A 16,171-nucleotide genomic window follows, 5' to 3' on the forward strand; every position below is an offset into this window, starting at 1 on the left:
CAAAAAATCTTGGTGTCTTTATCAATAAATTTAAACAAAATGTTAAAAAGATTTTTCCTTGATGTTCATAGTTCAAATGAAACAACAAAATTTTTTAGGAAATATTTTGGGTAGCTGAGGTGACATTTAAATTACTAAGTTAAAAGAACAAGGACCCCATTAAAAGTATATAATATTCAGGACTTTAGTGTTTTCCACACAACATTATTATCTGAGGCAACATCAATGTAACAGCAAAATTCAGTTTCTAAAAAAATTGTTTCCAATATGCCATACCAGCTCATCTTCTCTCTTTTTATACTTATGTCTTGCTTTATCCCTCCATTTATTTAGGATAATTATCAGCTTGTAGCAGTGGAACATCTGTTGTACCCGCAGTAGTGTATCTGAAGAAAGTGCATTAGATTACTGTATATAGTTAAAGCTGCTCTCAAAAAACAAAGTGTTTAATATTCTATCATGTTTATAATATGAACCAATGTTGCATCTGATAGTTTTTTATTTTAATTACATATGAAATTACTTTTGACAGCAGTAGATAGTACTCCTGAGACTTTATTAACCTGTAAACATCACCTTTGCCCTTATAAATTAAGATATAATAGATGCAGTAAAATGTCAAGATATATATCATTTCTTTTTTAAAAAATCTGTTCTTTATGAAACCAGAACTTCCAAATTTATTCATAGAAATAGTCATGAGGTAGTATTCTGATTTAGTTAAATACCCTATGATTAAATAGATTGCTCCATATATATATATACATATATATATATGTGTGTGTGTGTGTATATATATATATATATATATGTGTGTGTATATATATATATATATATATATATATATATATATATATTTTTTTTTTTTTTTTTTTTTTTTTTTTAACCAGGGGTCCAAAGCTCAAACATAGGGGCCAGGCCGGAATGAGGGTGATTAAGGCAGGCCTTCGGGACACCACTCTTAGATAATTGTTTCCTCTCAGAAATAGAGACCCACTACCCTTATGTTAAAACCGTCAGAGGGTCCACTCTGAGGTACCAACAGGAGCCAATCAAGAGGAAATGATTCTCTGATTTGCGGCAGCCATAAACAAATCAGTATCTAGTGAGCTGGATAAAATCTCTATTCCTGCTCCTAAGAGCACATACATGCACTGTCCACTCATTACAACTATCAAGGGTTTAAGTAAAACTTAAACTTATTTTTCTTTAAGTTTTCTCAGGTATTCATTAAATGAAATATCTATAAAGAATGAAGAGCTCTCTACAAAAAATAGTCAGTTTTGATATCTATATATCTATATCTATACCAGCTCTCTATTATGTAAAAAAGTTAATAGTAGATCCCTGTTTATATTGAAACTTGTATATATATATCACACAAATACATATAGAATTTTATTTTAAATATGCCTGTTTTCTATTACACTAAAACCCTTTGAGACAAATCTCATTAAATATTTTAAATTAGTGACTTTACATTTCATGACAATCCTCTAGACATAAAAATAATAAAAAATTCTTTAGTACAAATTATGTTTAACTGTTAAGTTTGTTGACACTTTGGATACATGAAAACAAAAAACCAATTGTTACTATGTAAGGATTTACCTTTAAGTCGTTCTTTTCGACCTTTCACATAAGAGTGCCAGTGATGAAATACACATTTTTTAAGTCTGAAATTGTCATATTCTATTGATTTTTCCATTTTTTCAGCCAGAAGGTCATCTTCATTTGTAGGAGGTATTGCTATCTCTCTCCACGTGCTGTAAGCAGAAAATACAGAAACATAATATTTTGATGTTAGGGCAATACATTAGTAAATAAATTGAGAGAGAGAAGAAGAAATACACTGGGCTTCCTTTACCTCCTCAAAAACCACAACATGAAAGAAATTGTTAAATTATTTTTATTGTTTTATTTACAGCCAGTCCTTGCATTTCCTTTAAGCTTGCACTTCCCTTGTCTACATTTCTAAAGCCCAGAAAGCTCTGAAATCCAAAAGTTTTTTTTTTTTTCCATAACCTATTTAAGGGCAAAGCTAGACCTGACCTAAACTAATTTTGCATCAAAACCTCTCTGAATCTGACACAAAGCTGTTCATAGTCTTTCTTCATTTTACTTAGTAAGAATATACATATATGTTTTACTGTTGAAATACTAATATGTTCAGATATGTTTGGTTCCAACATGCCATCCCAGACACCACTGAATGTTATACAGTACACAGTATGTGCAGAGATTTCCTTTCTAATATTTTTTCTTAGGGAATCTAGATTCCAAAACATGTTGTCTCCAAGGGCTTCAGATAGCGGATTGTGGACCTATACTATCAATTTTGAAGTTCTATTAAAAAAAAAAAGTGACACCTCAAAGAAGTAAAGAACATCTTTTAACTAAGTAAAAACCAATTAAATATAAAAAATATATACTACAAAATGGTGGAAACAAGATTAAATAGGTAGGGACTTCCGTGGTGGCGCAGTGGTTAAGAATCCGCCTGCCAATGCAGGGGGACACGGGTTCGAGCCCTGGTCCAGGAAGATCCCACATGCCGTGAAGCAACTAAGCCCATGCGCCACAACTACTGAGCCCACGCACCCTAGAGCCCGTGCTCCGCAACAAGAGAAGCCACCGCAATGAGAAGCACGTGCACCGCAACGAAGAGTATCCCCCGCTCGCTGCAACTAGAGAAAGCCCGCCGGCAGCAACGAAGACCCAATGCAGCCAAAAATAAACACATTAATTAATTAATTTTTTAAAAAGATTAAACAGGGGCTTCCCTGGTGGCGCAGTGGTTGAGAATCTGCCTGCTAATGCAGGGGACACGGGTTCGAGCCCTGGTCTGGGAAGATCCCACATGCCACGGAGCAGCTGGGCCCGTGAGCCACAATTGCTGAGCCTGCGCGTCTGGAGCCTGTGCCCCGTGACGGGAGGGGCCGCGATAGAGAAAGGCCCGCGCACCGCGATGAAGAGCGGTCCCCGCACCGCGATGAAGAGTGGCCCCCGCTTGCCGCAACTGGAGAAAGCCCTCGCACGAACCGAAGACCCAACACAGCCAAAAATAAATAAATAAATAAATAAATAAATAAGAAAATCCTTTAAAAAAAAAAAAAAAAAAAAAGATTAAACAGGTAAAATCAGCACAACTGGCCAAAAGTGAGCTGTTCTTCACATGGAGAATGTCAAGAATGAGAACACAAAGAGGAAGAAATAATGTATAAAAATCATGTTCTTACTAAAAGTGGGTCTTCAGTAAATGTCCAGTATAAAAAGTACATGCTTTTATCATTAATTCTGGAGTCACCTAAAATAAAGAAAGAAATGAAATAACAAGCATTAGAAATAAATGGAATGCACAGGCTACCTCTGGAAGATGTACAAGAGAATGAGAGCGATGGTTGCACTTGGGAAGTAGAATAAGGCAGTAGGAAGACAGAAACAGACTAGAAGAACTATATAACATTTATATATTCTGGAATTTTATTGTGTATACCTATTACCCATTTTTTTTAAAGTTAAAATCACAGCTTAAAATTTTCCCATTATATTGCACTTACTTTAAAGCATTTTCAGGTAAGTACTATGGCATTATTATTATCAAGTATATTGATAGGAAATATTGATAGTTGTGGGTTGGCTGATCACTGTTAAGCTGAATTATTTTGCCTTCTCAAGGGTAGAAAATGAGGGAGGGATAAATTGGGAGATTGGGATTGACATATACACACTACTATATATAAAATAGATAACTAATAAGGACCTACTGTACAGCACAGGGAACTCTACTCAATACTCTTTAATGGCCTATATGGGAAAAGAATCTAAAAAAGAGCAGATATACGTATATGTATAACTAATCCACTTTGCTGTACACCGGAAACTCAGACAACATTGTAAATCAACTATACTCCAATAAAAATTTTTAAATAAAAATAAAAATAAATAAATAAAATTAGGGGATGAGCCCAAACTCAAAAAAAAAAAAAGTAGAAAATGAGATTCTCTGTTAAAAAGAATACAAGAATGCCTCACTTGCCAAGCAGGAATAGGAAAACTATATAAATTAAAAGTCTAAACTGTGGAATATGCTGAAAGAGATGCAGATATCACTTGCATTTATTCACAGTAACACACATTAATGTGGGAATGGCTCACTGAGGATTGCTGAAATCGTCTGTACCTTCTGTACATTCTTTAAGAGTAAAGATAGTATTATATTAACAGTAGGTTAACATAATATAGGTATCTTTACTCCACCTCAGTTGGACATCAAAGCTCTTAGGAAGGCAACAGCAGCAGCACTAAGCCTCCACCTTCAGATGGCTTCACAGGTTTGGGACAGAGACACTTGGATTTCTTGAATTCACACAGGACGGCTTTGAGATTCCCAGAAGCAATTGGTTGGAATTTTAAGGAGAAACCAACCTCCTGTGTTACGAAGATAGGGGCTAGAAGCAGTGAAATTTGGGATACTACTATCAACACTGTTACTATCCCAGGATGGTGAGACCTGGGGAAATTTTGTAATAAATGAAAAGATAATGAAATACCATTACAAATCATTAATGCTAACTTACAAACAGATACCGAATATATGGCTCTTTAATGTCAGTAGTAATTGGTCCCATTACTTTTCTTTTTTTTTTTTTTTTGGCTGTGATGGGTCTTCGTTGCTGAGCATTTTCTCTAGTTGCAGAGAGCGGGGGCTACTCTTCGTTGCGGTGCGTGGGCTTCTCATTGTGGTGGCTTCTCTTGTTGCGGAGCACAGGCTCTAGGTGCATGGACTCAGTAGTTGTGGCTTGCAGGCTCTAGAGTGCAGGCTCACTAGTTGTGGTGCACGGGCTTAGTTGCTCCACAGCATATGGGATCTTCCCGGACCAGGGATCAAACCAGTGTCCCCTGTATTGGCAGGCAGATTCTTAACCACTGTGCCACCAGGGAAATCCCCCCATTAATTTTTAACTGTGTAAGATACTCATTTTATTATATATGAGAAAATGGATGTATTTAAATAATACCTATAGAAAAAAGGTTTTACTTCTATAATATTTGATGTACCTAGTATAGTATGAGTTAATCATTAACTTCAGATTATAATTTTTGGTTTCTGGCATATTATAACATAATTTTTCTTCTGGTGGGCAATTCCTTTTTTTGCTCAGTTAATCCTTGAAACAAGAAATTGTATATTAATTGTCTTAACATATCTTACCATATTTTAAAGCACCATGCCTTTATTTCATTCGTGAGCTTTATTAATATCCCATATAGTATCATTCTAGAATAATGCTAGCAAAATAGTATGGAGTTTGCTATAGATTGAATGTTTGTGTTCCCCAAAATTCATCTGCTGAAACCTAATCCCCAGTGTGATGGTGTTTGGAGGTGGGGCCTTTTGGAGATGATTAGGTCATGAGGGTGGAGCTCTCATGAATGAGATTAGTGCCTTTAAAAAAGAGACCCCAGATGGGCTTCCCTGGTGGCACAGTGGTTAAGAATCTGCCTGCCAATTCAGGGAACATGGGTTCAAGCCCTGGTCTGGGAAGATTCCACATGCCGTGGAGCAATTAAGCCCATGTGCCACTACTACTGAGCCTGTGCTCTAGAGCCTGTGCACCACAACTACTGAGCCCACGCACCACAACTACTGAGGCCCACGCGCCTAGAACCCATGCTCCGCAACAAGAGAAGCCATGGAAATGAGAAGCCCACGCACCACAATGAAGAGTAGCCCCTGCCCGCCACATCTAGAGAAAGCCCACATGCAGCAATGAAGACCCAACGCAGCCAAAAATAAAATAAATAAATAAATAAACAAAAAGAGACCCCAGAGAGTTCCGTCTCCCCTTCTGCCATGTAACAGTATAGCAAGAAGATGGCAGTTTATGAACCAGGAAGCAGGCTCTCAAGACATCAAATCTGCCAGCACCTTGATCTTGGACTTCCCAGCCTCCAGAACTGTGAGAAATAAATTTCTCTTGTTTGTAACCACCCAGTCTATGATATTTTCATTATAGCATCCTGAACAGACTAAGAGTTTATAAAGAGTTTATGTTGAATGCATTAATTTAAATCCCTCCCAACTCTGAATTGTTTATTTTTCATAGGCTATTAAAGTTAGTAGTAATAACAACAATAGTAAAAAGAAACCATGTCTTTAATGCAGAAGTGAGCACAGTCTAACATACAGTACCATGGCCTGACAAAAGTATTGGCTTTTTCATGCTGAGTAGTTTTCTTATTTTTTGACCTTCTGCAAATTATTGACAGACCCTTTAATGCTCAAGGAGCTTTTGTGCATGGAGGGAAACACTCACTGCTATTTGTATTTTAAAACTCTGTTTAATAACACATAGTTAATTCAGTACAACTTGGAAAAATCAATTTTTCTTAAACATGTAAATGTTTATTGCAAATTTCATTAGGTAAGGTCTCTGAAACAACTTAAACTAAATTAAAAACTTACAAAGATGTTCCTTAGAACTCTCAAATGCCATACACAGCAGACACTCATACATAAATGCTGTATCATTAGCTATTATTACTTATTTTATATTTAAACTTATCCTAAAGTAAACAATATGAATCTAGTTTGTATCTTCACTATTTCTATACTTCATTATTTTTATTCCTTCCAGATTACAGTAACACTTATTTTGATTCCTCCTCAGGAAACAATAATCTACCCAATCTCAAAAGACTACTTTTGCAAACCAGCAAGGATATAGGATGTGGTTATCTTGTTTAGGGCACAAGATATGTCTGCTTCTCCCAAATTATTAAAACCCCAGCCCCTGGGTTCATAAAGTTAAGTTTCCTTTTCATAGTTAAGCTTTGGTTGTTATATAGTAAGACTTTTTAAGTCCACATCTTTCATTTAGATTCCAGAGTTTTGTTACGTAGTGCTCTCTCTGATAGCATCATTTTAAAAGTCATATAAGGGAGTGATCTCCAAGACATATTGAGTGAGAAAAGCAAGAAGCAGAAGGCTATATGTAGTCTGCTACTTCTGTGTAAGAAGTCAAGGGGGCGGGGAATATGTGTATTTGCTCATATTTTTTCAAAAAAAAAATGGAGAGATAAACTAAAAGCTACTAAAATTGGTTACCTAGAGAAAGGGATGGAATAGAGTAGATAAAGAGGCAGGAAAGGGAGCAATACTTCTCTGAGTACTCCTCATTTATTGTTTTGATTTTTGCTGTCATGTAATGTTACAAATAATTGAAAAAGCATAATTATATCAAAGAAAAAAAAGATGACCATCGAAACACAAAAAAGTATTATTTTAATGAAAATACCGGGTAAGATATATATATCTTAAAAGCAAAAAGAATTGCATAATTTTCTTAAACTGCTTTCCATAGTTCTTTGGTTAGTGGTCTTGTGGCATGGTTATTTCAAAACCACCATATGGGTGTTGTAGGATGAAACTAATAAGCAATTAGTTAATGTCAGGCAGACCATGGGTGCCTCCTGATGCAATGCATTAGAAGGAACCCAACATCTCTGCATTATTCTTGTCATCAGAGAAAAAGAAGGAAAAAAGAACCTGAATATCGAGTTTGTAGATCTAACTGCAAACTTGCAGGAAATACAAGAAACAGAACAAATGAAAGGATTCTAGAGGAAATGAGAATGTAGGACATTTTACATGACAGATGATCTGTTTTCTTCAATAAATAAGGGGCATGGGAAAAAAGAAGAAAGGAGAACTATTGCAGATGACAAGAGACATTAGATACATAACAACCAAGTGTAATATGCGGACCCTGTATGGATTTCAACTTAACAGAGCCATATGTGAAAAGGCATTTTCGAGGCAATTTGGAAAACCCAAATATGGACTGAATATGAAGTTTATATATATCTGAATGTAATCATCACTAGATGATATTCAGGAATTATTGCTCATTTCATTACATTTCATAGACAATTGCACTGTGCTATGTTCTCTAAAAACACCATTTGTTGTTTAAAGATGCACACTGAAGTATTTACTGGTAAAGTAATACAATTCCTGGGATTTACTTTCTAATACTCCAGCAAAAAGGGGGAGGGGAGAATAATTAACAAGATTGGCAAAACGTTGATTATTGTTTAAGCTGAATGAGGGGGGATCATTATATATTCTCTCTACTTTTGAGTCATATTTAAATTCTTCTGTAATAAAAAGATGTTTTTAATGTTACAGATGCCTTTTCTTCTTGTAATTAGTAGGCCTATCTGGAGATTTCATTTCCTAAGAAATGAGAATCAAGTCTGTGAATTTAGTTTCCTCCTTACAATGGTTGATTCTTTAATCTTGGAACACACAGTTAAACTGTCTTTCTGTCTACTGTCATGAGAGCAGTTTCTCTCTTTTTGTTTTTTTTTGTAACTGTTTGGCTTACTCACAGTTTCTTGTATTCAATCTTCTCTGTTTGCACAAATAGAAGCAAATACATATTTATAAATAGGCATGTCCTTGCTGTGGAGGACTTCATAGCGTGAGGCCATAAAAATGACTGCACGCTGAAACCATGCAAAGCAATCTTAATAATCCATGGGGGAAATTACAATTGTTTGTGGTCTGTAAAATATTTTATCAAAACATTAAAAACTCTCTGACTGGCAGTTATAACTGTATACGAAAGAAAAATGGGGGGGGGGCAAAGCTAATGTTTATTTAGTATACTGTAATTTAAAATATTAGAAACATTGAGTGTTAAAGTGTTTTATGTCTTTGTGGGAAAAAAAAAAAACCTTCATTTTTCTCTGAGGGTGAAAGAGAAATGAATTATCTGTCCAGCCTAGGTTGAGCCCTCTAAAGCAATCCTAGGCACCTAGAGATTTACAGTTTGCAAAGTCATATCTAGTTTCTGTTTTCTCTAACTTATGAAGTGGACAGCCTTTCTATGCCTTGGTGAATTGTCATACTCCTTTCTAAAGCTGAATCAGCTTCCAATATTTTGTGCTTTTAATGTCATGAAATATCTCTATGAATTCCTTTTCAAATAAAACTTTAGATTTGAAGTAGCTACAGTGTCTCTTAGAATTCTGTGCAAACTTTTAAAGATTCTCTGTAGGCTTCTAGCTAGACATTGGACACGATCTGATTGTGTTTTATAAGGTCATTTTCAAAATATTGACAATATTTACCCCTCTAGATCAGTGGTTTTTAATAATTTTAGGATCTTATAGCAATGGTTTTCAAGCGTTTTTCATGTGACATTATACTCAGTGCAGTACTATTCTAGGGGATAAGGGGTGAGGAGGGGAGGACCAAGAATCCCATCCCCTGGGTCTTCTCTCCCCAGCTCCTGAGGTTGCCCCCAAACACCTCCAAGAACACAGTTTGCAGATATCTGCACTCCATAGTGGATCAAAATTCTGTGGTTGATAAAGTCATTAAGACACCCACACACCATGATGCAGATCAACTATGATCAAACATATGGGTTCTTCCCAGTGTACTGGTGCCTCTGAATCATCCCAGGCTTGGCAGAAATATCCCATCCCTCTATTTCTGTCTCTCTGTTGTAGATCACTGATTAGGATCTGGTGTTACTCTCCACCCATCCTTCTAAATGATGCTTCAGATTGTTCCTGGCTCTCAGCACCCACTGTGACCATGGCTTTGATTCTACTTTTCAGTGCCTGACGTCACCAGCAACTAGCCCTGCCTGTGCTCACTGAGACACCAGCTTGGGATCTAGAGGTATCACGCATGGTCCCACACACATCTAATTTGTGTTGCTCTTTCTCTCCCCACGTGCCTTTTGCTATTTTAGCTTCTCTCAGGTGCACAGTCTTTGTTCTGAAAGTCTCCATATTCTGAATTATTTCCTTGCCCTCTTTACAGAATTAAAACCAGCTGTTGGAGCTGCTTGTTCCTTTCATTAACTTGGTCTGGTTTTTAAGTTAGGTCTCATTAATGTTTCAGCCATATCTTTGTGAGCATAATTCCCAGGCGGATGGCAGATAGAATGGAGGGGGCGTGGAATACAGAGGAAGTAGATTAGAACGGAAAGAAAATATCCTCCTTTAAAGCTTTCCATAATGCTATTTTTGTCATTGTAAAGATACAAGAGAGGAGGAGAAGGAGAAAGGGGGAAATTTAGTAGAAAGATTTTGTCAGAAAGAGGAAGAATAACTGCCTGTCCAAATGCTTCTTGGAAATTTGGGGAGGTTACTATGAGTGTGGCTTTGTGCATATGTGTGTAGGGGAGTGGGGTGGGGTGTTTGTATATGTGTATGTGATGTTCCTTCACGTTTCTGAGTGCCCCCAATTTCAAAAACAGTGTGACCTCACACTTCTCATGAAATCTAAAATCTTTTTGAGAGCTTCTATCCAAACTTAAGATGTATATGTAGAATGTTTGGTTAATAATACTTACCAGCTGATCATCCAGTCCAAAAAGTTGTTCCATGTAAGTTTCCGACAGTCTCCGAATTTTGGGTTTCATTGATGGATCGATGCACATATCCCTTTAATAAAATTATAAAATGCAGTCAAACATTAATTTCATTTCATAGTAATTAGTTCCATAATTAAATCAGTGATTTTAATGGGTGGAGGGGAAGGGAAGGGAAGGAAAAACACTTCCCCTTGGGAGAGGCATGTCAGAATCACCTGGAGGGCTTTTTCAAACTACTCCCCCTCAAGATTCTGCTGTGCTCCCCAAGAAGGCATGACCTCCTTGTCCTCATCCTCAACTTGAAATAAACTGCCCTATGAGCACACGTTGTTGATGAGAGTGTGCTATGTTTCTAACTTAAGAACCAGTGGAGAAATTGTTCCTACTGAAGTTTGGGGGACTTAAAAGCCTATGGATAGGCAGAACACTCTATGACATAAATCACAGCAAGATCCTTTTTGACCCAGCTCCTAGAGAAATGGAAATAAAAACACAAATAAACAAATGGGACCTAATGAAACTTAAAAGCTTTTGCACAACAAAGGAAACCATAAACAAGACCAAAAGACAACCCTCAGAATGGGAGAAAATATTTGCAAATGAAGCAACTGACAAAGGATTAATCTCCAAAATTTACAAGCAGCTCATGCAGCTCAATAACAAAAAAACAAACAACCCAATCCAAAAATGGGCAGAAGACCTAAATAGACATTTCTCCAAAGAAGATATACAGATTGCCAACAAACACATGAAAGAATGCTCAACATCATTAATCATTAGAGAAATGCAAATCAAAACTACAATGAGATATCATCTCACACCGGTCAGAATGGCCATCATCAAAAAATCTAGAAACAATAAATGCTGGAGAGGGTGTGGAGAAAAGGGAACACTGTTGCACTGTTGGTGGGAATGTAAATTGATACAGCCACTATGGAGAACAGTATGGAGGTTCCTTAAAAAACTAAAAATAGAACTACCATACGACCCAGCAATCCCACTACTGGGCATATACCCTGAGAAAACCATAATTCAAAAAGAGTCATGTACCACAGTGTTCATTGCAGCTCTATTTACAATAGCCAGGACATGGAAGCAACCTAAGTGTCCATCATCGGATGAATGGATAAAGAAGATGTGGCACATATATACAATGGAATATTACTCAGCCATAAAAAGAAACAAAATGGAGTTATTTGTAGTGAGGTGGATGGAGTTAGAGTCTGTCATACAGAGTGAAGTAAGTCAGAAAGAGAAAAACAAATACAGTATGCTAACACATATATATGGAATCTAAGGGGAAAAAAAGGTCATGAAGAACCTAGTGGCAAGACGGGAATAAAGACACAGACCTACTAGAGAATGGACTTGAGGATATGGGGAGGGGGAAGGGTAAGATGTGACAAAGTGAGAGAGTGGCATGGACATATATACACTACCAAACGTAAAATAGATAGCCAGTGGGAAGCAACCGCATAGCACAGGGAGATCAGCTCTGTGCTTTATGACCACCTAGAGGGGTGGGATTGGGAGGGTGGGAGGGAGGGAGATGCAAGAGGGAAGAGATATGGGAACATATGTATATGTATAACTGATTCACTTTGTTATAAAGCAGAAACTAACACACCATTGTAAAGCAATTATATGCCAATAAAGATGTTAAAAAAAAATGGTTCTGAAGAACCTAGGGGCAGGACAGGAATAAAGACACAGACGTTGAGAATGGACTTGAGGACACGGGGAGGGGGAAGGGTAAGCTGGCACAAAGTGAGAGAGTGGCATGGACTTATATACACTACCAAATGTAAAATAGATAGCTAGTTGGAAACAGCCGCATAGCACAGGGAGATCAGCTCAGTGCTTTGTGACCACCTAGAGGAGTGGGATAGGGAGGGTGGGAGGGAGATGCAAGAGGGAGGAGATATGGGGATATATGTATATGTATAGCTGATTCACTTTGTTATAAAGCAGAAACTAACACACCATTGTAAAGCAATTATACTCCAATAAAGATGTTAAAAAAAAAAAAAAAAAAAACCTATGGAGGGGGACTTCCCTGGTGGCGCAGTGGTTGAGAATCCGCCTGCCAATGCAGGGGTCACAGGTTAGATCCCTGGTCCAGGAAGATCCCACATGCCGCGGAACAGCTAAGCCCATGCACCACAACTACTGAGCCTGCGCCCTAGAGCCTGCGAGCCACAACTACTGAAGCCCGCACGCCTAGAGCCCGTGCTCCGCAAGAAGAGAAGCCACCGCAATGAGAAGCCCGCGCACCATGAGGAAGAATACCCCCGGCTCTCCGCAACGAAGACCCAATGCAGCCAAAAATAAATAAATAAATAAATTTATTTTAAAAAAAAATAACAGACTGAAAACTACTTGGGGTAACTAAATGTCCTAGCTCAATAAACAATCACGATGATTATATATATATATATATATAAAAAGCCTATGGAGGGATTCTTTGACAACCTTAAGATTGGAAACATTCATTAGCAAGACCTTTTTTGATAGTATACAATGAGTGTTTTACCTTCAAAATAAAATACCTTCCTACCGTAAATCAAAACAGTACTTACCAGAGAAGACTTTCAAGACCATTTTCCATTACAGCGGTGATCATTTCCTCTAAATACCTCAGGGGATCCTCAGGACATGTAACAAGTAGACCACATAACAGAGCCTGGGAAAATGAAATGGAATCAGTGTTTCTGGCTTTGCATGTTCTTACTAAGCAAGAGACTGTCTGTCAGACAAAGTCAAATAATGTGACAGTTTTTAAACTAAATGTGCTTTATAGATACCCCTCTGTATTTATTCAATGTTACCAAATAACCAGAGCAACATGCAGTTTACCTTTACTCTTAAAAAAATTCCATTGTGAATGGCGAGTTGTTGCACAGTGTTTTGCATTATGTGAGTAGTACTTTACAGTCCAATTGAAGAAATAGTTGTGATTACCTTAGATCAATGGTTTCTACCATTTTTAAATATGAGAAACTCCTTTTTTATTGAAGTATAGTTGATTTACAACGTTGTGTTAGTTTCTGGTGTACAGAAAAGTGATTCAGATATAGATATAGATATAGATATATTCTTTTTCATTATGGTTTATTATAGGATATTGAATATAATTCCCTGTGCTATACATTAGGACCTTGTTGTTTATCTTTTTTTTTTTAATAAATTTATTTATTTATTTTTGGCTGTGTTGGGTCTTCGTTTCTGTGCGAGGGCTTTCTCTAGTTGTGGCGAGTGGGGGCCACTCTTTATCGCGGTGCGCGGGCCTCTCACTATTCGCGGCCTCTCTTGTTGCAGAGCACAGGCTCCAGACGCGCAGGCTCAGTAGTTGTGGCTCACGGGCCCAGTTGCTCCGCGGCATGTGGGATCTTCCCAGACCAGGGCTCGAACCTGTGTCCCCTGCATTGGCAGGCAGATTCTCAACCGCTGCGCCACCAGGGAAGCCCTGTTTATCTTTTTTATATATAGTAGTTTGTATCTGCTAATCCCAAACTCCTAATTTATCTTTTCCCACTCCTCCTTTTCCCTTTGGTAACCATAAGTTTGTTTTCTGTGTCTGTGAGTCTGTTTCTGTTTTGTAAATAAGTTCATTTGTGTCATATTTTAGATTCCACATATAAGTGATATCATATGGTATTTGTCTTTCTCTTTCTGGCTTACTTCACTTAGTATGATAATCTCTAGGTCCATCATGTTGCTGCAAATGGCATTATTTCATTTTTTTTTATGGCTGAGTTGTTTTCCATTATATATATATAATGGAAATTGAATCAGTGATTTTAATGGGTGGAGGGGAAGGACCCTCCATATATATATTCCACATCTTCTTTATCCATTTATCTGCCGGTGGACATTTAGGCTGCTTCCATGTCTTGACTATGAGGAACTCCTTTTTAAAGTTAAAAATTCCTCAGACCCAGCCATGAAAGTGATTGAGAAAATTCAACATCAAAATCATAATCTACTGTGAATTCAAGAAGTCTTTTAAAAATGCTTTTGAATTTTATCATTCACAGCATCTACAGGGTACATATTTGAAAAAGTGTGGCACAGTTCACATACCTGATAAACAAATGACTTATTGAATTAGATCTAAGGTAATGTTTAAGGCACATATATGGAACCTCAGAAAGCTGTTGCCGTCTTATTTTCTTCTGAGTTCCTCCCAAAAGCAGAAACTTCTCATAAAAGTATTGGTGAGGGGCTTCCCTGGTGGCACAGTGGTTAAGAATCCGCCTGCCAATGCAGGGGACACGGGTTCGATCCCTGGTCCAGGAAGATCCCACATGCCACGGAACAATTAAGCCCATGCGCCAAAACTACTGAGCCGGCGTGCAACAACTACTGAGCCCACATGCCACAGCTACCCACGCACCCAGAGCCCATGCTCTGCAACAAGAGAAGCCACTGCAATGAGAAGCCCGTGCATCGCAATGAAGAGTAGCCCCCGCTCACCACAACTAGAGAAAGCCCACACGCAGCAACGAAGACCCAATGCAGCCAAAAATAAGTAAATAAAATAAAATAAATTTTAAAAATGTATTGGTGAGACGTATATTGAATACCTCTCCATTTGAGACAGAGAAAAAGATTTACAGCACACATCCCACAGAAACCACCTGGAGTGCTTAGACATTTCTCTTTGCCTCTTTGGTTCACTGGTGGGTCTCCTGGTACAGGTGTGGGGATGTGTATGTGTGTATAGCGGGTGAGGCACTCTCTTTAGCCCTTCCTCCACGTAGGGCCTCCTCTAGCTGGCTTTTTTCCTACTCCTCTCTCTCATGAACAAAATAATTCCACCTCTGAGTCATGCAGAGTTCTTCCCACCTCTCTCCATGAGCCAAGTGTCAACAGATCCAGGCCTGGGGATCCTGGGTTTTAGACTCTCAGCAGTTCTCATAGTGTTCCTCCACATAAGAGGATAATTATCCTGACTGAACCTGCACAACACATTTTCCCATTTGCAGTAGCTCCATGTTCCCCCCTTAGTGTGCAGCCTGCGGGCTGGGAACCTAGCCCCTAGGGCTATGGCCAAAGGGTAAGACCTCGATGTCTCTCCCTTCCCAGCTCTGCCTCCGATGTAGCCCCACCCCAGCTGCTTACAGTGAGCACTCAGCCATCTGCAGACTAATTTCCTTCTCCCCCAAACCTAAAGAATATAGTGGTACAGCAGATCAGTGTTCTCACCAAAGTTGGCAAGCTGGATTTGAATAGTCTATATTACCTAAGGGCTGAAGTTGTCTATTACCTGGAGGCTAGACTTCAGACAGCTCCCTAAATAGCCCTGATGAAAAGCCCATCTGCCGGGCTTCCCTGGTGGCGCAGTGGTTGAGAATCTGCCTGCCAATGCAGGGGACACAGGTTCGAGCCCTGGTCTGGGAAGATCCCACGTGCCGCAGAGCGGCTGGGCCCGTGAGCCACAATTACTGAGCCTGCGCATCTGGAGCCTGTGCTCCGCAACAAGAGAGGCCGCAATAGTGAGAGGCCCGCGCACCACGATGAAGAGTGGCCCCCGCTTGCCACAACTAGAGAAAGCCCTCGCACAGAAACGAAGACCCAACACAGCCATAAATAAATAAATAAAAACAAATACTTAAAAAAAAAAAAAAAGCCCATCTGCCTTCTAGCACTTCTGTGCCTCGATCACTAGAGTACTGAGTTTCTCTACTCCCTACTCCACGTCCTCCCCTTCATACTAGTCTGGTACCCAGTTAGTCTGGCAGCAGAATAACCTGGGGAGTGAATTGGTC

At 38.5% G+C, this 16,171-nt stretch overlaps 1 protein-coding gene across 1 annotated transcript in view; it reads right to left on the minus strand.

Annotated features, from left to right (window-relative positions):
* Nucleotides 1-16,171, minus strand: part of FBXL13 (F-box and leucine rich repeat protein 13) — a 187,870-nt gene that overhangs the window by 157,922 nt on the left and 13,777 nt on the right. The window contains exons 2-6 of the mRNA XM_007187164.3: nucleotides 12,980-13,083; nucleotides 10,380-10,470; nucleotides 3,240-3,307; nucleotides 1,612-1,766; nucleotides 277-386 (exon numbers count right to left, since the gene is read on the minus strand). Of these exons, the coding sequence (XP_007187226.3) occupies nucleotides 277-386; nucleotides 1,612-1,766; nucleotides 3,240-3,307; nucleotides 10,380-10,470; nucleotides 12,980-13,083 (528 nt within the window). The remainder of the gene's footprint in view (nucleotides 1-276; nucleotides 387-1,611; nucleotides 1,767-3,239; nucleotides 3,308-10,379; nucleotides 10,471-12,979; nucleotides 13,084-16,171) is intronic.

Source organism: Balaenoptera acutorostrata, chromosome 7, assembly GCF_949987535.1.
Source record: "Balaenoptera acutorostrata chromosome 7, mBalAcu1.1, whole genome shotgun sequence".
Classification (NCBI taxonomy): domain Eukaryota; kingdom Metazoa; phylum Chordata; class Mammalia; order Artiodactyla; family Balaenopteridae; genus Balaenoptera; species Balaenoptera acutorostrata.